Source organism: Geotrypetes seraphini, chromosome 8, assembly GCF_902459505.1.
Source record: "Geotrypetes seraphini chromosome 8, aGeoSer1.1, whole genome shotgun sequence".
NCBI lineage: Eukaryota > Metazoa > Chordata > Amphibia > Gymnophiona > Dermophiidae > Geotrypetes > Geotrypetes seraphini.
The window spans coordinates 2,683,501-2,699,521 of NC_047091.1; the positions used below are offsets into that span (position 1 = coordinate 2,683,501).

Below are 16,021 nucleotides of genomic sequence, written 5' to 3' on the forward strand. Positions count from 1 at the left end.
ATTATTTATTTATTTTTGGTTTACGAGCGTTCCAGCAGAATGAAGGCTCTTTAGTTCAGGGTCTCTGTGTGCTGGATGCATTGTCCAGGGTGTCCCATGTGGGCCACTAGTCCTCTGCGGTGAAGTGCTGCATTTCACCTCAGATGATCTTCCAACTCCAGCATAGGATCTTTATTTCATCCCAAGCTGAGGTAAAGATTCTGCACTAACCCTCCCCCCCCCCCCCAACAAACCAGTGCCTAAATTCAGTGGTTTTTCATATTGGAAACAATTCTGATTTGCTGACTACTCTACCCTTTAGGGTAATGGCTTTACTTTTGATTTTCCTCCCCTCACTGAATTGGAAGGACAGAAAAATTGAAAGTAAATCCAATGCTAAAGGATAGTACATCTTCAGCACCTTGGTAAGTAAGGAGTTAAAGGTGCATCTCTCTCTCTCTGGTCTTGAAGCTTTAGGCTGACAAAAGTTTTATCTTTTTTGATGACCTGATCTTTCCCTTACTGCAGGAACCCACATGTAGCTCCATAGAGTGGGTTTAATGCCAAGGGAAAGGTTCATGACAGGGCACCCTCAGAGCTGGATTCAGCTGTACACCATCTCCCAAATCCTTTTAATTCCAAATCTGCTGACAGCAGGGATTAGGTCAATACACATTATCCTTCTGTACAAAACCAAGACTGTGAATCAGTGCTTTATTAAGACATTTCATGGCATTTAGTTTAGTTTTGGAGAAAGTTTTTGTTATGAAAAACCAGCAAACTGCAGTCATAGCATTGTGCTAATCTCTTGGCAATGTCAACCTGGCACTTTTTCCCACCATCCTAAGAAAGCGCACACATTGACACCAGCCATACACAAAAGAAACTGTCATGTGAATGGTCCTTAAGAGCCAAAGCACTGACAACTATCACTGTACTCCAGAAACAAAAGACCCTAGAGGAGTTACATTCTTGGACCCAGGCATCTTCCAACCACACTTGCCCCCTTTGGGCTGCATCAGGACCACATACCTGTTTGATGGGCTGAATGGGTAAGGAAGAGAAGACCCCCCAGATCACACAGAGGGCCCAGACTTTACAGGAAGTAGCTTTGCACGTTGTTCTTGGGGCAGCAGGACAACATCACTGAGTCACGCTATTTTAGCTTGGATGATAGGTTTTCCATCATTTAAGCTCATTAAGTGTAGATGCAACATGTTCAGAAGGAGGGGAAGGATATGAATAAAGGATGCTTCTAGCCATGCCATCATTCAAGGTCAGAACGAGAAGGGAAAACCCAGGACCAGCTGCAGGCGGAGAGACAGGAAGGAGGGAAATGAAGTATTTTGATTCAGGGAATTTTGTGATTTTTCTCAGCTCCCTTTAAACACCTGTGATCTTTATTTTGATATGTTTATTTTCCTCCTGTGTTCCAGGTGCCGATGACCAAAAACATCACAATAGATGGTGAGTACATGTGATCTTCAAACACAGCGGACTTCCCAGATATCTGAGAGCGTGTTGTTCTAGCCAAAGTGGTTGGGTTTGTTTCATTGTTTTGATTTTCTTTTCTTAATAAACAGTGGTAGGGCATCGGCATGTAGAGGGACCTGATTTGAGAGCAGGGTAAAAAAGAAAGGCAATTTTCAATTTTAGCTGCCTTTTCAGTAGCAGATTAAAGTGATTTACAGTCAGGTACTATAGATATTTGTCTGGTCCCTGAGGGCTCACAATCTAAGCTTTTGTACCTGAGGCAATAGAGGGTGAAATAATTGTTCAAGATTACATAGAGCCAGGGTGTCCAACCTGCGGCCCGAGGGCTGCATGTGGCCCCGTGGCGTATTTTGGGCTGCCCCGGTCGAGGGCGATACAGTATTTTCCTCTGCTGCCCCCGGGTGTTTACCGTCTTGCTGGCTCCCTCCTCTGTCTTGCTGCAGTGTTTGCGCGGCCCCAGAAAAATTTTTTTAGGCCAATGCAGCCCAGGGAAGCCAAAAGGTTGGACACCCCTGACATAGAGTATCAGTAGGATTTGAATCCTAGCTTCCCTGCTTCTGAGCCCACTGCTGTAACAATTAGGCTATACCTCCACTTAGATTTCCCATTCCTTGGGCCTGCTGGGGTTCACAGCCGCTGAGGGATGGAACAAGTAACACCTAACAGACAGATTTAGGGTCCATGATTGCAGGACTCTAGAAAGAGGATTGTTGCTACAATGGACAGTGAGCACTCAGGGTAGCTGACAATGAAGGCTGAAAGCACTATGGCCCAAGAGAGGCTGCTATAGCTAGAAACTCAATGGAAAAACAAAGACCGGCCAGAGTCCAGAAGTCCCACATTCGCTAATAGCCTGCCAGGCTGCCACTGCTATACTTTGCAGCTGGCTCCAGTAGTTTCCAGGGAAGAAGTGTCCTTGGGGGAGGAGGGGTTAGGAATGGAAGTCTGATAAGTTAAGAGGGAGCTGGAGGCTTGGATAACAAACAGAGAGGAAAGACATGGCCTTCACAATGGAGGAGAGGAGAGGTGATCTGAGGGGAGTAAGTCTGAAGTGGCAATTCTAGCATCTGTTTAGGAGGTAGAGGAGGGAGCTGGATCCAACATGTGAGACGCGGTGCTTTTACACTTGGAGTAACTCCACAGAGAAGCTAATTCCAAAGGGCTGCTAAAATTTTGTTTCAAAAGCATGTATTTGAAGCACTCTATTTACTATATAGCCTATTGTACAAGATCATAACTGCATAAAGAAGTCCCTCAGGACTACCTTACAATCCCTGGTGGTCTACTGGTGTAGTCAGGGCAGGAACGATGCCCTAACTTTGACAGCCATAGAAATGGTGAAACTAAAGTAGATAGAATTGCTAATTAATGCGCTGGATGTGCTTATTGAGTGCAAATGAACTCAAAATGTGACTCGATAGTCAACATACAAGCATGCATTTCATCATCTGCCATCTGCAACCATTCTCTTTATTTTTTTCCTCTTTAATTTCTGTCAGAGCTGAAAATCTCAGGTTCGCAAAAATAAGATCCAAAGAGTAACAAAGCCTTCATTGCTCATGTGACTTGCCATTAGTTTTCAAGGACTATTCATGTCAAAGAATGATGCTTGTCTGGGCAATTGTATCCTTACGTACACACACACACACACACACTGATAACATTGACAGATTCTTGTATACGCAATCTACATGTCATCTATTCTAGTGTATACATATGAAGGGAATTTTTTAAAATAAGGTAAAATTCTGGAATCTCTCATTGCACACCACTGTGCCATGAGATACTGCTCTTGACTGATAGCCTCTCCTTGTCTCATCTCCATTACTATCCCACAAAGGAGCTGCATGATAGAAACATAGAAACATAGAAAAAGCGGCAGAAAAGGGCTGTAGCCCACCAAGTCTGCCCATTCCAAGTATCCCCCCCCCTGAATTTACTCCCTTAAAGATCCCACGTGAGTATCCCATTTTCTCTTACAATCCGTCACGCTGCTGGCCTTTATCACCTGGAGTGGGAGTCTGTTCCAATGATCCACCACTCTTTCAGTGAAGAAGTACTTCCTGGAGTCGCCATGAAACTTCCCTCCCCTGATTTTCAGCGGATGCCCTCTGGTGGTTGAGGGTCCCATGAGCCAGAAGATATCATCTTCTGACTCGATGCGTCCCGTGATGTACTTATACGTTTCAATCATATCTCCCCGTTCTCTTCTTTCCTCAAGTGAGTACAGCCGCAACTTCTTTAGTCTTTCTTCATACGTGAGATCCTTGAGCCCCATGACCATCCTGGTGGATTACATCAGGAATGCAAAACAAATTATCTTAGAGGTCTAACAATGAAGAAGACTGTTCTAACATGTTTTAAGAACATAAGAATTGCCAGACTGGGACAGACTGAAGGTCCATCAAGCCCGGTATCCTTTTTTTATTAGAAATTTTTCATTAAATGTAATACACATAACAAAGAATATGGAACAATCAAATAACAAATATGATACAAAAAGATTTTCCAAATACCATCAAGCCTACATTATTGAGAAAAGACTGCTTCAACTCAGAAGTAAACAATAAAGGCAAATAAAAAAGAAAATTTTTCCAAATGGGACAAAACAGTCCCACAAGGAATTTTCTGTAAACTCTCAGCCCTGAAAAATATTTAAAGACCCTCAGTCAACATCAGAATAATCACTTCAAATTATTTTTCATTACCCTGTGAGAATAACTCTAATTGTGTTGGTTCCCAAAAAATATCATCCTTATTTTGTAAGTACGGTATATCAAGCATGTACAAGGGAACTTTAAAAAGAACGTAGCTCCCAGACCCAGAGCTCTGGATTTTAAAGACAAGAAGGCCTTCCTCTGGAGCTGCTTGGGGAAACATCATAATCCTATCAACAGAAAATTTAGCCTCTTTATTTTTTAAAATGAAGTTTCAAAATTAATATTTTTTCCACTTCATTTAAGCAGGAGACCAATAAAGTGGACCTCTCCTGTATCAAGTCTTGAGAGTCCCTGGTATCCTGTTTCCAACACTAACCAACCCAGGTCACAAGTACCTGGCAAGATCCCAAGGACAAAAACAGATTTTATGCTGTTTATCCTAGGATTAAGCCATCTTAATGACTTATGAACTTGCTAAGTTAACCACTTTCACCACATTCTCTGGCAACGAATTCCAGAGTTTAATTACACGTTGAGTGAGGAAAAACTTTCTCTAGTTTGTTTTAAATCTACTACTTAATAACTTCATCACATTCCCCCTAGTCCTAGTATTCTTGGATAGCGTAAATGAGCAATTCACATCTACCTATTCCACTCCACTCAGAATATCCAGTGGTGGATCTTTGACTCCCACCTTGTGAATTGGCAAAAGCCACTTCCTCTTAGGAAGCTCTTGAGGATGTTGACGTAGGGTTCCTGCACCTAGGGATGAGCCGACTTCAGATGGAGGTGATGGGAAAGATATACTCTATATTTCAAACACAAGGACACGGTGCATCTATTTTCTTTGTCATCAGCAGTAGTTCTAATGCAATACATGATGAGCCATAGATTGACAGAAAGAGAACTGTAAAAGTATTAATTAGTAACTATGTTTTTCTCACTTCCTGCCCTTTGGCCCTCAGTGATGCTTTTTGCCGAGGTCTGGAACCGCAGTTATTGTCGTCCCATTGAGACGCTGGTAGACATTCTCAATGAGTTCCCCCATGAGGCTGAGTACATCTTTAAACCGTCCTGTGTCTCACTTCAGCGATGTGGTGGCTGCTGTGGAGATGAGAGACTGGACTGTGTCCCTGTGCAGACGCATGTTGTGGTCATGCAGGTAAAGAGCAGAAATGGGGGGAGACAAAGCTGCCAACAACAGTTCTAGTATTGAATTCATTTCCATTCTGTCTTGCTTTCTGTAACCTTCTGAACTCTGCCATATTTTAACAGTAGAGTTGAGTTCCCTTGTGTCCCTCTGACCCCTTCACTGTAACACTAGCATTCTCCTGTAACCTCTTGGGCTTTGCTCAAGTTTGCATTTCCCTTTTACACTCCATACTATTACTGTCACTCCCACTTGGAGTGTTAATAGGTGTTGAAGGCCATAGATAATGTGATAGATGTTCCACACCTTTCCTTTGCTTAGGTAGTTCGTGTGAGTCTGGTCCAGGAGAAGACCCGTGAGGAAGCAATGAGTTTTACTGAACACAGGAGCTGTATGTGCAGGTGAGGAATAAACAGACAACTGTGTGCTTGGGGTCTGCAGATGCATGGTAAGAACTTAGCAGAAGTAGTGTATTACAACTAAGGCTTAAAACAGTGTTTCTCAACACGTGGTATGTGTACCCTTAGGGGTATGTGAGCTGATTGGTAGAGGTAGATGGCACTGGCTGCTCCTGCCGCCGAGGATATTGCCTGCCCACCTACTCCCCCCCTTCACCGAAGCTGCTGCCAGGGATCCCTCCTTCCTGCCGGCCCCCTTCCACCGAAACTACCGCCGAGGATCCCTCCTTCCTGCCCGCCCCTTCTGTCAGAGCTGCCAAAAGGGATTCCTCGTTCCTGCTTGCCCCCCCCTCCACCGAAGCCGACCCAGGCTTCCCTCCGATCTCAGAGCTGACATCGGAAGAAAGCCTTCTGGGTCAGCGGGGGATCTTAGTTATCTCCTTCCCACCTTCAGCAGCACTTGGTGGAAGGATGTGTCAGCGGCTCTTTCACGCTGCACGTAGCTGACCTGGAAACCTTTTCTCCAACATCAGAGCTGACATAGGAAGGAAGGCTTGTGGGTCAGCCACGTGCAGCATGTGAACCGTTGCTTATACATCCCTCCAACAAGTGCCACTGAAGGCAGAAGGAGCAGCCCAGCTGCATGGCCCTGAAGGAAGCGAGTGCAGCTTGAACAAGTAAGGTAGAGAGGGGACATGATCTGGGACAAAAGGAGAATGGGGGGGGGGAGGGAGGAGCGCGTTGAGACACGCGAGGGGCACGAACTCGGGTCACAGAAGGGAGGGATGGAGGAAGGTGGCACTAACTTGGGACATAGGAGGGAGGGAATAGAAAGGGAGAATTGTTGGGCATGAGTGTGTGAGTGAGAGGGAAAGAGATGGTGCACATGTGGAAAGGAAGAAAGAGGAAAATTAGGCAGAGAGTGAGGTAGAGATGAATGGGGAATAGAAGGATGAGAGGGAGAAATGTTGGATATGGTGGTGGAGAGGGAACAGAGGGATAGATTGAAGGGGATGCAAGGGGGAAGAATGTTGGGACATAGAGATGTAGGGAGAGATGTGGCATTGTGCTGGAGAGGGGTGATAGAGAAATGGGCATGGGGCTGGTGGGCAGTGGTGAAAAATGCTGGATATGATCCGGGGGATGAGTGAGGGAAAAATATTGGGAGTGGGAGAGATGCACCCTGGATCTCTCTCACTCTTTCCCCCACTCCCTTTGCAGCAAGGGAGGGAATGAGAGAGAAGGACAGTGAGAGAGCGGGAGGCATGTTGCCAATAGGGATGGAGGAGAGAGGAAGAAAAGTTGGATTCATGGAGGGACAGAAAGAGGTGTTGGTTAGGTGAAGGAAATGAGGTCCGGAGGAGAGGAAGCGTGTAGGACGCAGAAATAAAGAAATATTGGATGCACAGTCAGAAGGAAGTGCAAACAGAGACTCATGAAATCACCAGACAACAAAGGTATGAAAAATGATTTTATTTTCAATATAGTGATTGAAATGTGTCAGTTTTGAAAATTTATATCTACTGTCTATATTTTGCACTATATTTTTCTAAAGTTGTTACTAAGGTGACATTGCATATTAAGTCATCTACCTTAACCTCTTTGGAAAAAAAACCCCAAATATAAATGATAATTAACACTGGGTTTTTTTTTTATTTTGTGGTTACCATCCTGTATTAATAGAAACATGATGGCAGATAAAGGCCAAATGGCCCATCCAGTCTGCCCATCCACAGTAACTATTATCTCTTCCTCTCTCCAAGAGATCTCACGTGCCTATCCCGGGCTTTCTTGAATTCAGACACACAGTCTCTGTCTCCACCACCTCTTCCGGAAGACTGTCCCACACATCTATCACCCTTTCTGTAAAAAAAGTATTTCCTTAGATCAGTGTTTCTCAACTCAGTCAGGTTTTCAGGATATCCACAATGAATATGCATTAAAGAAATTTGCATATAATGGAGGCAGTGTATGCAAATCAAGTTTATGAATATTCATTGGGGATATCCTGAAAAACTGACTGGTAAGGGGGTACTCCAGGACCAAGTTGAGAAACACTGCCTTAGATTACTCCTGAGCCTGTCACCTCTTAACTTCATCCTAAACCCTCTCATTCCAGAGCTTCCTTTCAAATGAAAGAGACTCGACTCATGCGCATTTACATCATGTAGGTATTTAAACATCTCTATCATATCTCCCCTCTCCCGCCTTTCCTCCAAAGTATACAGATTTAGATCTTTAAGTCTGTTCCCATACGCCTTATGACGAAGACCACGCACCATTTTAGCGCCACGCACCTCTAGACCTTTTTATATCTTTTGAGGGTGCAGTGTCCAGAATTGTACACAATGTTCTAAATGAGGTCTTACCAAATTCTTATACAGGGGCATCAATACCTCTTTTTTCCTACTGGCCATACCTCTCCCTATGTACCCTAGCATCCTTCTAGCTTTCGCCGTCACCTTTTCAACCTGTTTGGCCACCTCATCCACATACAATCCCACCCAAGTCCCGCTCTTCTGTCATGCACATAAGTTCTTTCAAGTTTTAAAGTTTATTAGGTATTTATATACCACCTATCAAGGTTTATCTAAACGGTTTTACAAGCATTTTCCCTATCTGTCCTGATGGGCTCACAATCTCTCTAACGTACCTGGGGCTATGGAGGACTGAGTGACTTGCCCAGGATCGCAAGGAGGAGCGTGGAGTTTGAACCCACAACCCCGGGTGCTGAGGCTGTAGATCCCCCTAAACTGTACCGCTCCCTCGGGTTTTAGCAGCTGAAATGCTTGACCTTGCATTTCATAGCATTAAATTTTAGCTGCCAAATTTCAGACCATTCTTCAAGCTTCGCAAGGTCTTTCTTCATGCTATTCACCTCATCCTGGATGTCTACTCTATTGCAGTTTTTGGTATCATCCGCAAAGAGGCAAACCTTACCTGACAGCCCTTCAGGAATATCGTTTCTAAAAATATTAAAAGAACAGGAGCAAAAACAGAACCTTGAGGCACACCACTGGTAACTTCCCTTTCCTCAGAGCAATCTCCATTGATCACTACCCTCTGTTGCCTTCCACTCAACTAGTTCTTGACCCATCCCAAGGGCACTCAGTTTATTTATTAGATGTCTGTGTGGAACACTGTCAAAGGCTTTGCTAAAATCTAAATACACCACATCTAGTACACTCTCTTTATCCAATTCTCTGGTCACCCAGTCAAAGAAATTGTTCAGATTTGTCTGACAAGACCTACCTCTAGTGAATCCATGTTGTATGAAAAATGGATCGAAGAAATTGCATTACAATTAGTATTATTATTATGGGGATTGGGTCTGGGGCGGACCTTGGGCAGGGGTACTCAGTTGATATTTGTTAGATTTAGGGGGAACTTGACTTGAAGAAGCTGAGAAACTCTAGCACAGAAGGATCAAAACAGGCAGAATCCTGCACTGGGTGGAAAGATTGATAGGAGCAAGATACAGGAATGAAGAGAGGCAGGAGTTGACAGGAGTGGGAATGGGGCATGTGACACATCTTATAATTAACAGATAATGACTTATTTATAACATATTTTTGTACTTCTTTTAAAATAGTGTAAAAATTTCATAGGGGATAGTTCAATCTGCTTGTCCATCAGGAGGCACAGTAATGTCTTCTAACCTGCCTCCATTGGGTTCAGACATTGGGGGGTGGGGGGAGGCCTATTGTGTTTCTACATGGTATTCTATGAAACGTGAATGGGGCTTGTTAAGGTTCATATTTTCATAAGCCAGACAATGCATGGCATTCACATCTTTCTTTGTTATTTCTAGGCCAAAGAGGAAGAGGTTAAAAGTGCAACGGCAGTATGTATGGCTTTTCATTTCCTGTGTTCTGAATTATTGACTTGTTGGCCTATACATTGCATTTCATATATTGTTTGCATAGTACAGTTTACTAAAGCCTCCTATTGGCATTGGTATGAAAAATGAAGGCCAGTCAGAGATCTTCAGCCTGATTCTGCTATAAAAACAAAATGCAGGCCAGCAAAGTGAAAATAAAAAGTTGTCCAGAATCGCTTAACTAATTTCAGAATGGTGAAAGAAGGAGGTACAAGCCATTTCAGCAGAGTAAGAGAGCCTGAAGAGCCGGAGTAGTGTTCTCTCCTAGTACAGGACAGCATTCCAGAAAATGAGGATGAGGAGGTAGAATCTTAAACCTACAACTAACACAAGTACTTGGAAGAACTCCTTGACCCATTGTAGTCTCTCTCCTTTCTGTTTTCAGACCAAAGTCACTGCACCTGAAGGATTCTACAGGGAAAGCAGAGGAAGCCCCTGACCTTCCGATCCCTCAACATCAGGGTAGTGGGTGCAAGCAGATAAAACACAGGTGAGAAGGGGCTAAAAGCTGCACACCTGAATAGGGTCATGGAAGCCAGGGTTATTCATTTTATTTAGAATGGTTCATTACTGCACGCCACCTCCTCTTCTGAGAGTACGGTATGGGCATGTGGAAGTTTGATCAATGTTTGGAAAAAGTTGCCGATTAGTTATATAAAGATGAATAATGCCAGGATTGCAGTGCACGTGAGAACTGGAAAAGAGGATAAAGGACCTGTTTTATTGAACCTTGTTGGGAAGAATTATGCATCTGGTAATAAGTTCCTCTGAGTACAAGTTTGTATATGTTTTGGAGGTGACATGCAAATCATATAGCAAACTGAGGTTGGTAAGGGTTCTCTGGTCTTATGTTACTGTGATGCAGTGGCGTACCAAGGGGGAGGCGGGGGGGTGGTCCACCCCGGGTGCAAGCGCTGAGGGGGCGCTCCCGGCCTTGGTGTCCAGTCCCCCCCCCCCCCCGACGTCCGGATTTTCCCCCTGCATCATTTGCGAGAGAGGAAGAAATGGCTGTGCAGGAGTGGGGAAGTGAAAAAGAGGGAGAATGAGGCAAGATAGAAGGGAGGAAGGATGCTGTACAAAGGGAGGAAGGATGCTGTACAAAGGGAGGAAGGAAAGAGAGAAATGCTGGACCATGGTAGGAGGAAACAATGGACAGCAACTGCTTGAAGAAGAATTTGTAGAAGACAGAAAGACAAGAAAAAAGTGAAACTGGGACAAACTTGATGGGAAAATAAATCTCCAGACAACAAAGTTTAAAAAAAGGCATTTATTGACTGAAATATGTTAGCTTTGGGAATTGTATATAGCAGGTGTCTTTGTATTATGCTCAAAAGAAAAGGAAATGTATTTCTGATTTTACTTCTCCAGTGCTGAAGTACTTGCTGACCCTTGCTGTGGCTGGTGGGGATTCCCAAGCATCACCAGCTGAGGACCTCCTCCAAAGGCAACCAGAACATCCCTCCACCAGGCATAGTAGTCACTGGCAGCATCCCTGAGCCACTGAGATGCCAGCATCAGTGACTCAGGAACACTACTGCTGCCTGCCAAGATTGGCAAAAGGGACCTTTGGCCACCTTCAGAAGAAGTCCTCAGCTGACATAGCTTGAGAGTATTTATTTATATTTACATTAGAGGCTCTGGCAGAGACTCTAATGTATACTTCCTAATTAATATTTCCAAATTAATAGTGTCTTTGCTTCAGTGGCGTACCTAGCATATGTGACACCCGGGGCCCATCATTTTTTGACACCCCCCCTCCCTCAGCCACTCTCTTAGCCACATACTTCAAAAACAAGATTGCAAACATCAGAACCACGTTCAGTGGATCTCCCACTCAGGTAGAAGAGACCTCACTTCCCCCCACAGAAAAAGAATCAGTTGCAGCAGACAGAACCTGGTTCTACTTCTCACCCATACAATGATCAGACTTCAACAAACTATATAATAAATACAGCCACGCAGGCTGCGACCTCAACCACTGCCCCCCATACTTATTGAAAACCTTGAGCACACTATTCTGCTCCCTGCTCCTACAATGGATACAATCTCTACTCGTAGATGGACAGTTCCCACTAGACCTCAGCAAAATCATCATAACTCCAATACTTAAAGACCCCAAAGGAACAACGGACCAACCATCCAACTACAGACCCATAGCCTCAATCCCATTGTACGTCAAGCTAATGGAAGGCCTAGTAGCCAAAACCTTAACCTCATACCTAGAAAACCACAACCTACTCCACCCCACACAGTCTGGCTTCAGAACCAACTAGAGCACTGAGACCCTATTAGGAACACTAATGGACTCAGCTAGATAACATCTCAGTACAGGCAAGAAAATCATGCTCATACAACTAGACCTCTCTGCAGCCTTCGATCTGGTCGCTGTACCTCAAGAAAGACATGGCGATACTTGAGAAGGTCCAGAGAAGAGCTACGAAAATGATAAATGGTATGGAGGACTGTTCATACGCTGACAGGCTGGACAAGCTGGGGCTCTTCTCCCTGGAAAAGAGGAGGCTTATGGGGGACATGATAGAAACTTTCAAGATCATGAAGGGCATGGAGAAGGTAGACAAGGATAGATTCTTCAAACTACGGGGAACCACAGGCACAAGAGGGCACTCAGAGAAACTGGAAGGGGAGAAGTTTAGAACAAATGCCAGGAGGTTCTTCTTCACACAGAAGGTTGTGGACACATGGAACGCGCTCCCAGAGGAAGTGGTCGGGCAGAGTACGCTACAGGGATTCAAAGAGGGATTGGATGGATTCCTGAAGGATAGGGAGATTGAGGGATACAGATAAGGGTAGATAAGAGTATGGAAAGAGTATAGATGAAAACAAGGGGGCTATAGGGCTAAATCAAGATAACATGACAGGTCATGGACCTGATGGGCCGCCGCGGGTGCGGACTGCTGGGCGCGATGGACCTCTGGTCTGACCCAGCGGAGGCAAATTCTTATGTTCTTATGGTAGACCATAACATCCTCCTACAAACGCTAGACTCCATAGGAATCTCAGGCAAGGTTCTTTAATGATTTAAAGGCTTCCTACAATCCAGAACCTACAGGGTTAAAACAATTAAAGAAAAATCAAAACCATGGTTCAACCCTTGCGGAGTTCCCCAGGGATCATCTCTATCTCCCACACTATTCAACCTACACATAGCCTCCCTCAGCTCCTGCCTAGACAAACATGGCATAACCTCATACATCTCCATTCTCCTTCCCTTCGACTACCCAGAACCCACCATAACAGGCACAATACACAAAACACTCAAAACCCAACATGGCAACATGGATGACTGAACACAAACTAAAATTCAACCCTGACAAAACAAATTTCATCCTCCTAGAAAACAGCAAAGCTCCAACCTTAACAAACATAGCAATAAACTTGATCTCATACCCCATTCAACCCACACTAAAACTTCTTGGAGTACTGATTGACAGAGGCTGTACCATGCAACCTCAAATCAACAAAGTAATAAAAGCATCATTCGCGACTATGAGAAACTTTAAGACAAATCCAAAAATTATTCGACAAGAAATAATTCCAACTTTTGGTACAATCTCTTATCCTGGGACTAATTGACTACTGCAACATACTGTACCTCCCTTGCCCAGCGACCATGATAAAGCAATTATAAACAATACAAAATACAGCCTTAAGACTCATCTACTCATTGAAAAAATATCACCACATCACAGAAGCATACCACAACTCACACTGGCTCCCAATACAAGCAAGAATACACTTCAAATTCTACTGCCTACTTTTCAAAGCTATTAATGGAGAAAGCCCATCCTACTGGAACAATCGACTAACTCAATCCACCTCAACCAGACACAGGAGAACCCACTTACTATTCACACACCCACCAACCAAAAATGTCAAACGAAGAAAACTAAATGACAATCTAATGGCCTCCAAAGCAGCAAAACTAGACAGACAAATCACCAATCTGCTGTCCTTGACCACAGACTACAAAACCTTCAAAAAAGAAACTAAAACCCTACTCTTCAAAAAATACATAAAACCTATTTAACACAACCAGTTCCTTCCCAATCCCCACCCACCACACCCAACTACCCCCTGTTTCTAATTACCCAACATGTATCGCCTCAAGTTCCCGACAATTCTTATATAACTCCTATGTAATTCCTATGACAATTCTTATGTAAATTTACAATTCTTGTAACTCCGGATAAATCTTATGTAATCCGCCTTGAACTGCAAGGTATTGGCGGAATAGAAATCACTAATGTAATGTACACTTCTCCCTCCGGATTCGCGGGGGATAGGGGCAGAGCCGGACCGCGAATATCCGGCTCTGACCTCCCCCGCCTCCCTCCCGCCTTCCTGGCCTTACCTGGTGGTCTAGCGAGCTTTCTATAGGCCAAAGTGTTTTAACTGCCTCAGTAATAAAAAAAAAATTTTAAACCCGGATACCATATTTATCAAGGACCCCATACATGAATTGCCAGTCACACTATCCAAATTTATTTTTATTTTATTTATTTAGTCAAATTTCTAGCCCATCCTCCCAGAATGGATGACAAGTTTACATACACAGTAGATGTTTAGCAACAAGGTCACAATTTCACATACAGCAGATATACAGAACAACAAATTTAAGGAGGAAAAGCAGAAGTAGAAATTCCTATGTATATGTTTTGGGTACTGAGCATGGAAGTATGGCAAATGATGAGCAACAAAGATGCAAATTCATATGTAAGATGTACAGAACAACAGATTAAAGGGAAGAACAGCAACAGATACAGTGGAACCTTAGTTTACGAGCATAATTCATTCCAGAAGCATGCTCGTAAACCAAATTGTTCGTATATCAAAGTGAACATGCCAGTGCACGAAGATCCTTCCTGTTTCCTGGGCCTTGAGCATCTGCGCATGCTCAAGACCTTCTAGCTCTCGCTCTCTCCAGGCAACAGGAAGGATCGTCGTTCACCGGCACATCCTGTGGGCTGCGTGCCGGTGCCAGATGGGGTAAGGCTTCTGTTTGGGTGGGCAGAGGATGCCGGTTCGCGCGCAGGGGGGGGGAGCGATGCCGGTGCGGGGGCGGGGGGGGTAGAAATGCTCACAAATTGAGTCAACTCTCGGTTTGTGAGTCACGATTTGCGAGAATGTTTTGCTCGTCTTGCAAAACACTCGCAAACCGCGTTACTTGCAAACTGAGGTTTGTATATCAAAATGCAAAACATCAGGCGCTCTCCTCTTCCTTAAGCTGTGGATGCTGCCCCTGCAGTGTTCATGGCCAAAGCAAGCTTGGGGAGAGAAAGCTGAGCCTAACTTGGGTCTTCTACATGCCAGTGATAGCATCTCTGGCTCAGCCTCCAGGTCAGCAGTTCCTGGTTTGTTTGTTTTGGGGTTTTTTTTAAAGAGCATGCTTGGATTGGATCAGTCTGTCCCTTGTGCCATGGAGCTGCAAGGTTATATTCTTTCTGTTCATTATTTATTACTGACAGTGTGACCTCTTTTTGTTCCAGATGTAAAACGCCCCGCCTCAGAAGAAGGAAAAACTGAAGAGGTCTAGAGGTCAGACCCAGAGCCACCAGCAATCTCATGCATGAGACATTTTTCAACAAATTCACTCCTGTTGCTTCTTGCTATCCTATAAATTGTGCTACCATTTAACCCAGTACATGCTGTCTTCCCGCAAGGCTGAAGAAAATGTGATATTGACCTTGTGAATCAGGGGCACAGGACAGGAAGAAAAAAGATCTTTCCTTCACACTAGCCCTGCTTTCTCTGGCTCCAGGCAATCCATAGGGCCAAAGTACTGCTGCACTCCACCCAGATCTACTTCTATTCCATGATAGAAGGCTATTATAGACATGGTTCCATGTGTAATTTGCTTATTTTCTGGATGTTTCGCCTCTGCCTACTATCTGAGGCTTGTGTCTCCCTTTAACATCATACTGTGTGTCTAAAAGATCAATTCTGCTAAGCAGAAGAGATTTTCCATCATAAATTGCCACCTGCAATGTTCTTTCCACATCTATGCAACTTTGAATATCTCATGAATTTGAAATAAAAAAAACAAGTGAGGAGATAGTAACACTTCTTCCTGGGACCTGCATACATCTGATACAACCACTAGATGGATAAGACCTGTAACAAAGTAGGCCAACTTGATAACTTGGGATTAAATGAACAGCTTTGACTGTCCAGATGAATTCATGTAAACAGGATGAAATACTGAGTGTTAAATAAATACATAAGTGTTATAAAAAGTATGTCTTCTCCACAGTCTTCACATCTTCTCTATGCTGTTGTGGAAGAGAGCTGTGATGTAAGGTTTACCTAATAGACTGGGATCTTACAGTATGTGAAACCATAAAACCAGGCTGCAGGTTGTAACAGGTAGGCCGTGGCGTAGCGAGGGTGAGAGGCGCCCAGGGCGGTGGTCCCTCTCTCCCACCCTCTTCTCCACCCCATA

General features: G+C 44.1%; 1 protein-coding gene across 1 annotated transcript in view; it reads left to right on the forward strand.

Moving 5' to 3' along the window:
- Positions 1-15,818, forward strand: part of LOC117366027 (snake venom vascular endothelial growth factor toxin ICPP-like) — a 37,250-nt gene extending 21,432 nt beyond the window's left edge. The window contains exons 2-7 of the mRNA XM_033957057.1: positions 1,416-1,446; positions 5,099-5,295; positions 5,605-5,684; positions 9,493-9,525; positions 9,947-10,051; positions 15,069-15,818. Coding sequence (XP_033812948.1) covers positions 1,416-1,446; positions 5,099-5,295; positions 5,605-5,684; positions 9,493-9,525; positions 9,947-10,051; positions 15,069-15,105 — 483 coding nt within the window. The 3' untranslated portion in view covers positions 15,106-15,818. The remainder of the gene's footprint in view (positions 1-1,415; positions 1,447-5,098; positions 5,296-5,604; positions 5,685-9,492; positions 9,526-9,946; positions 10,052-15,068) is intronic.
- The last annotated feature ends 203 nt before the right edge of the window (positions 15,819-16,021 follow it).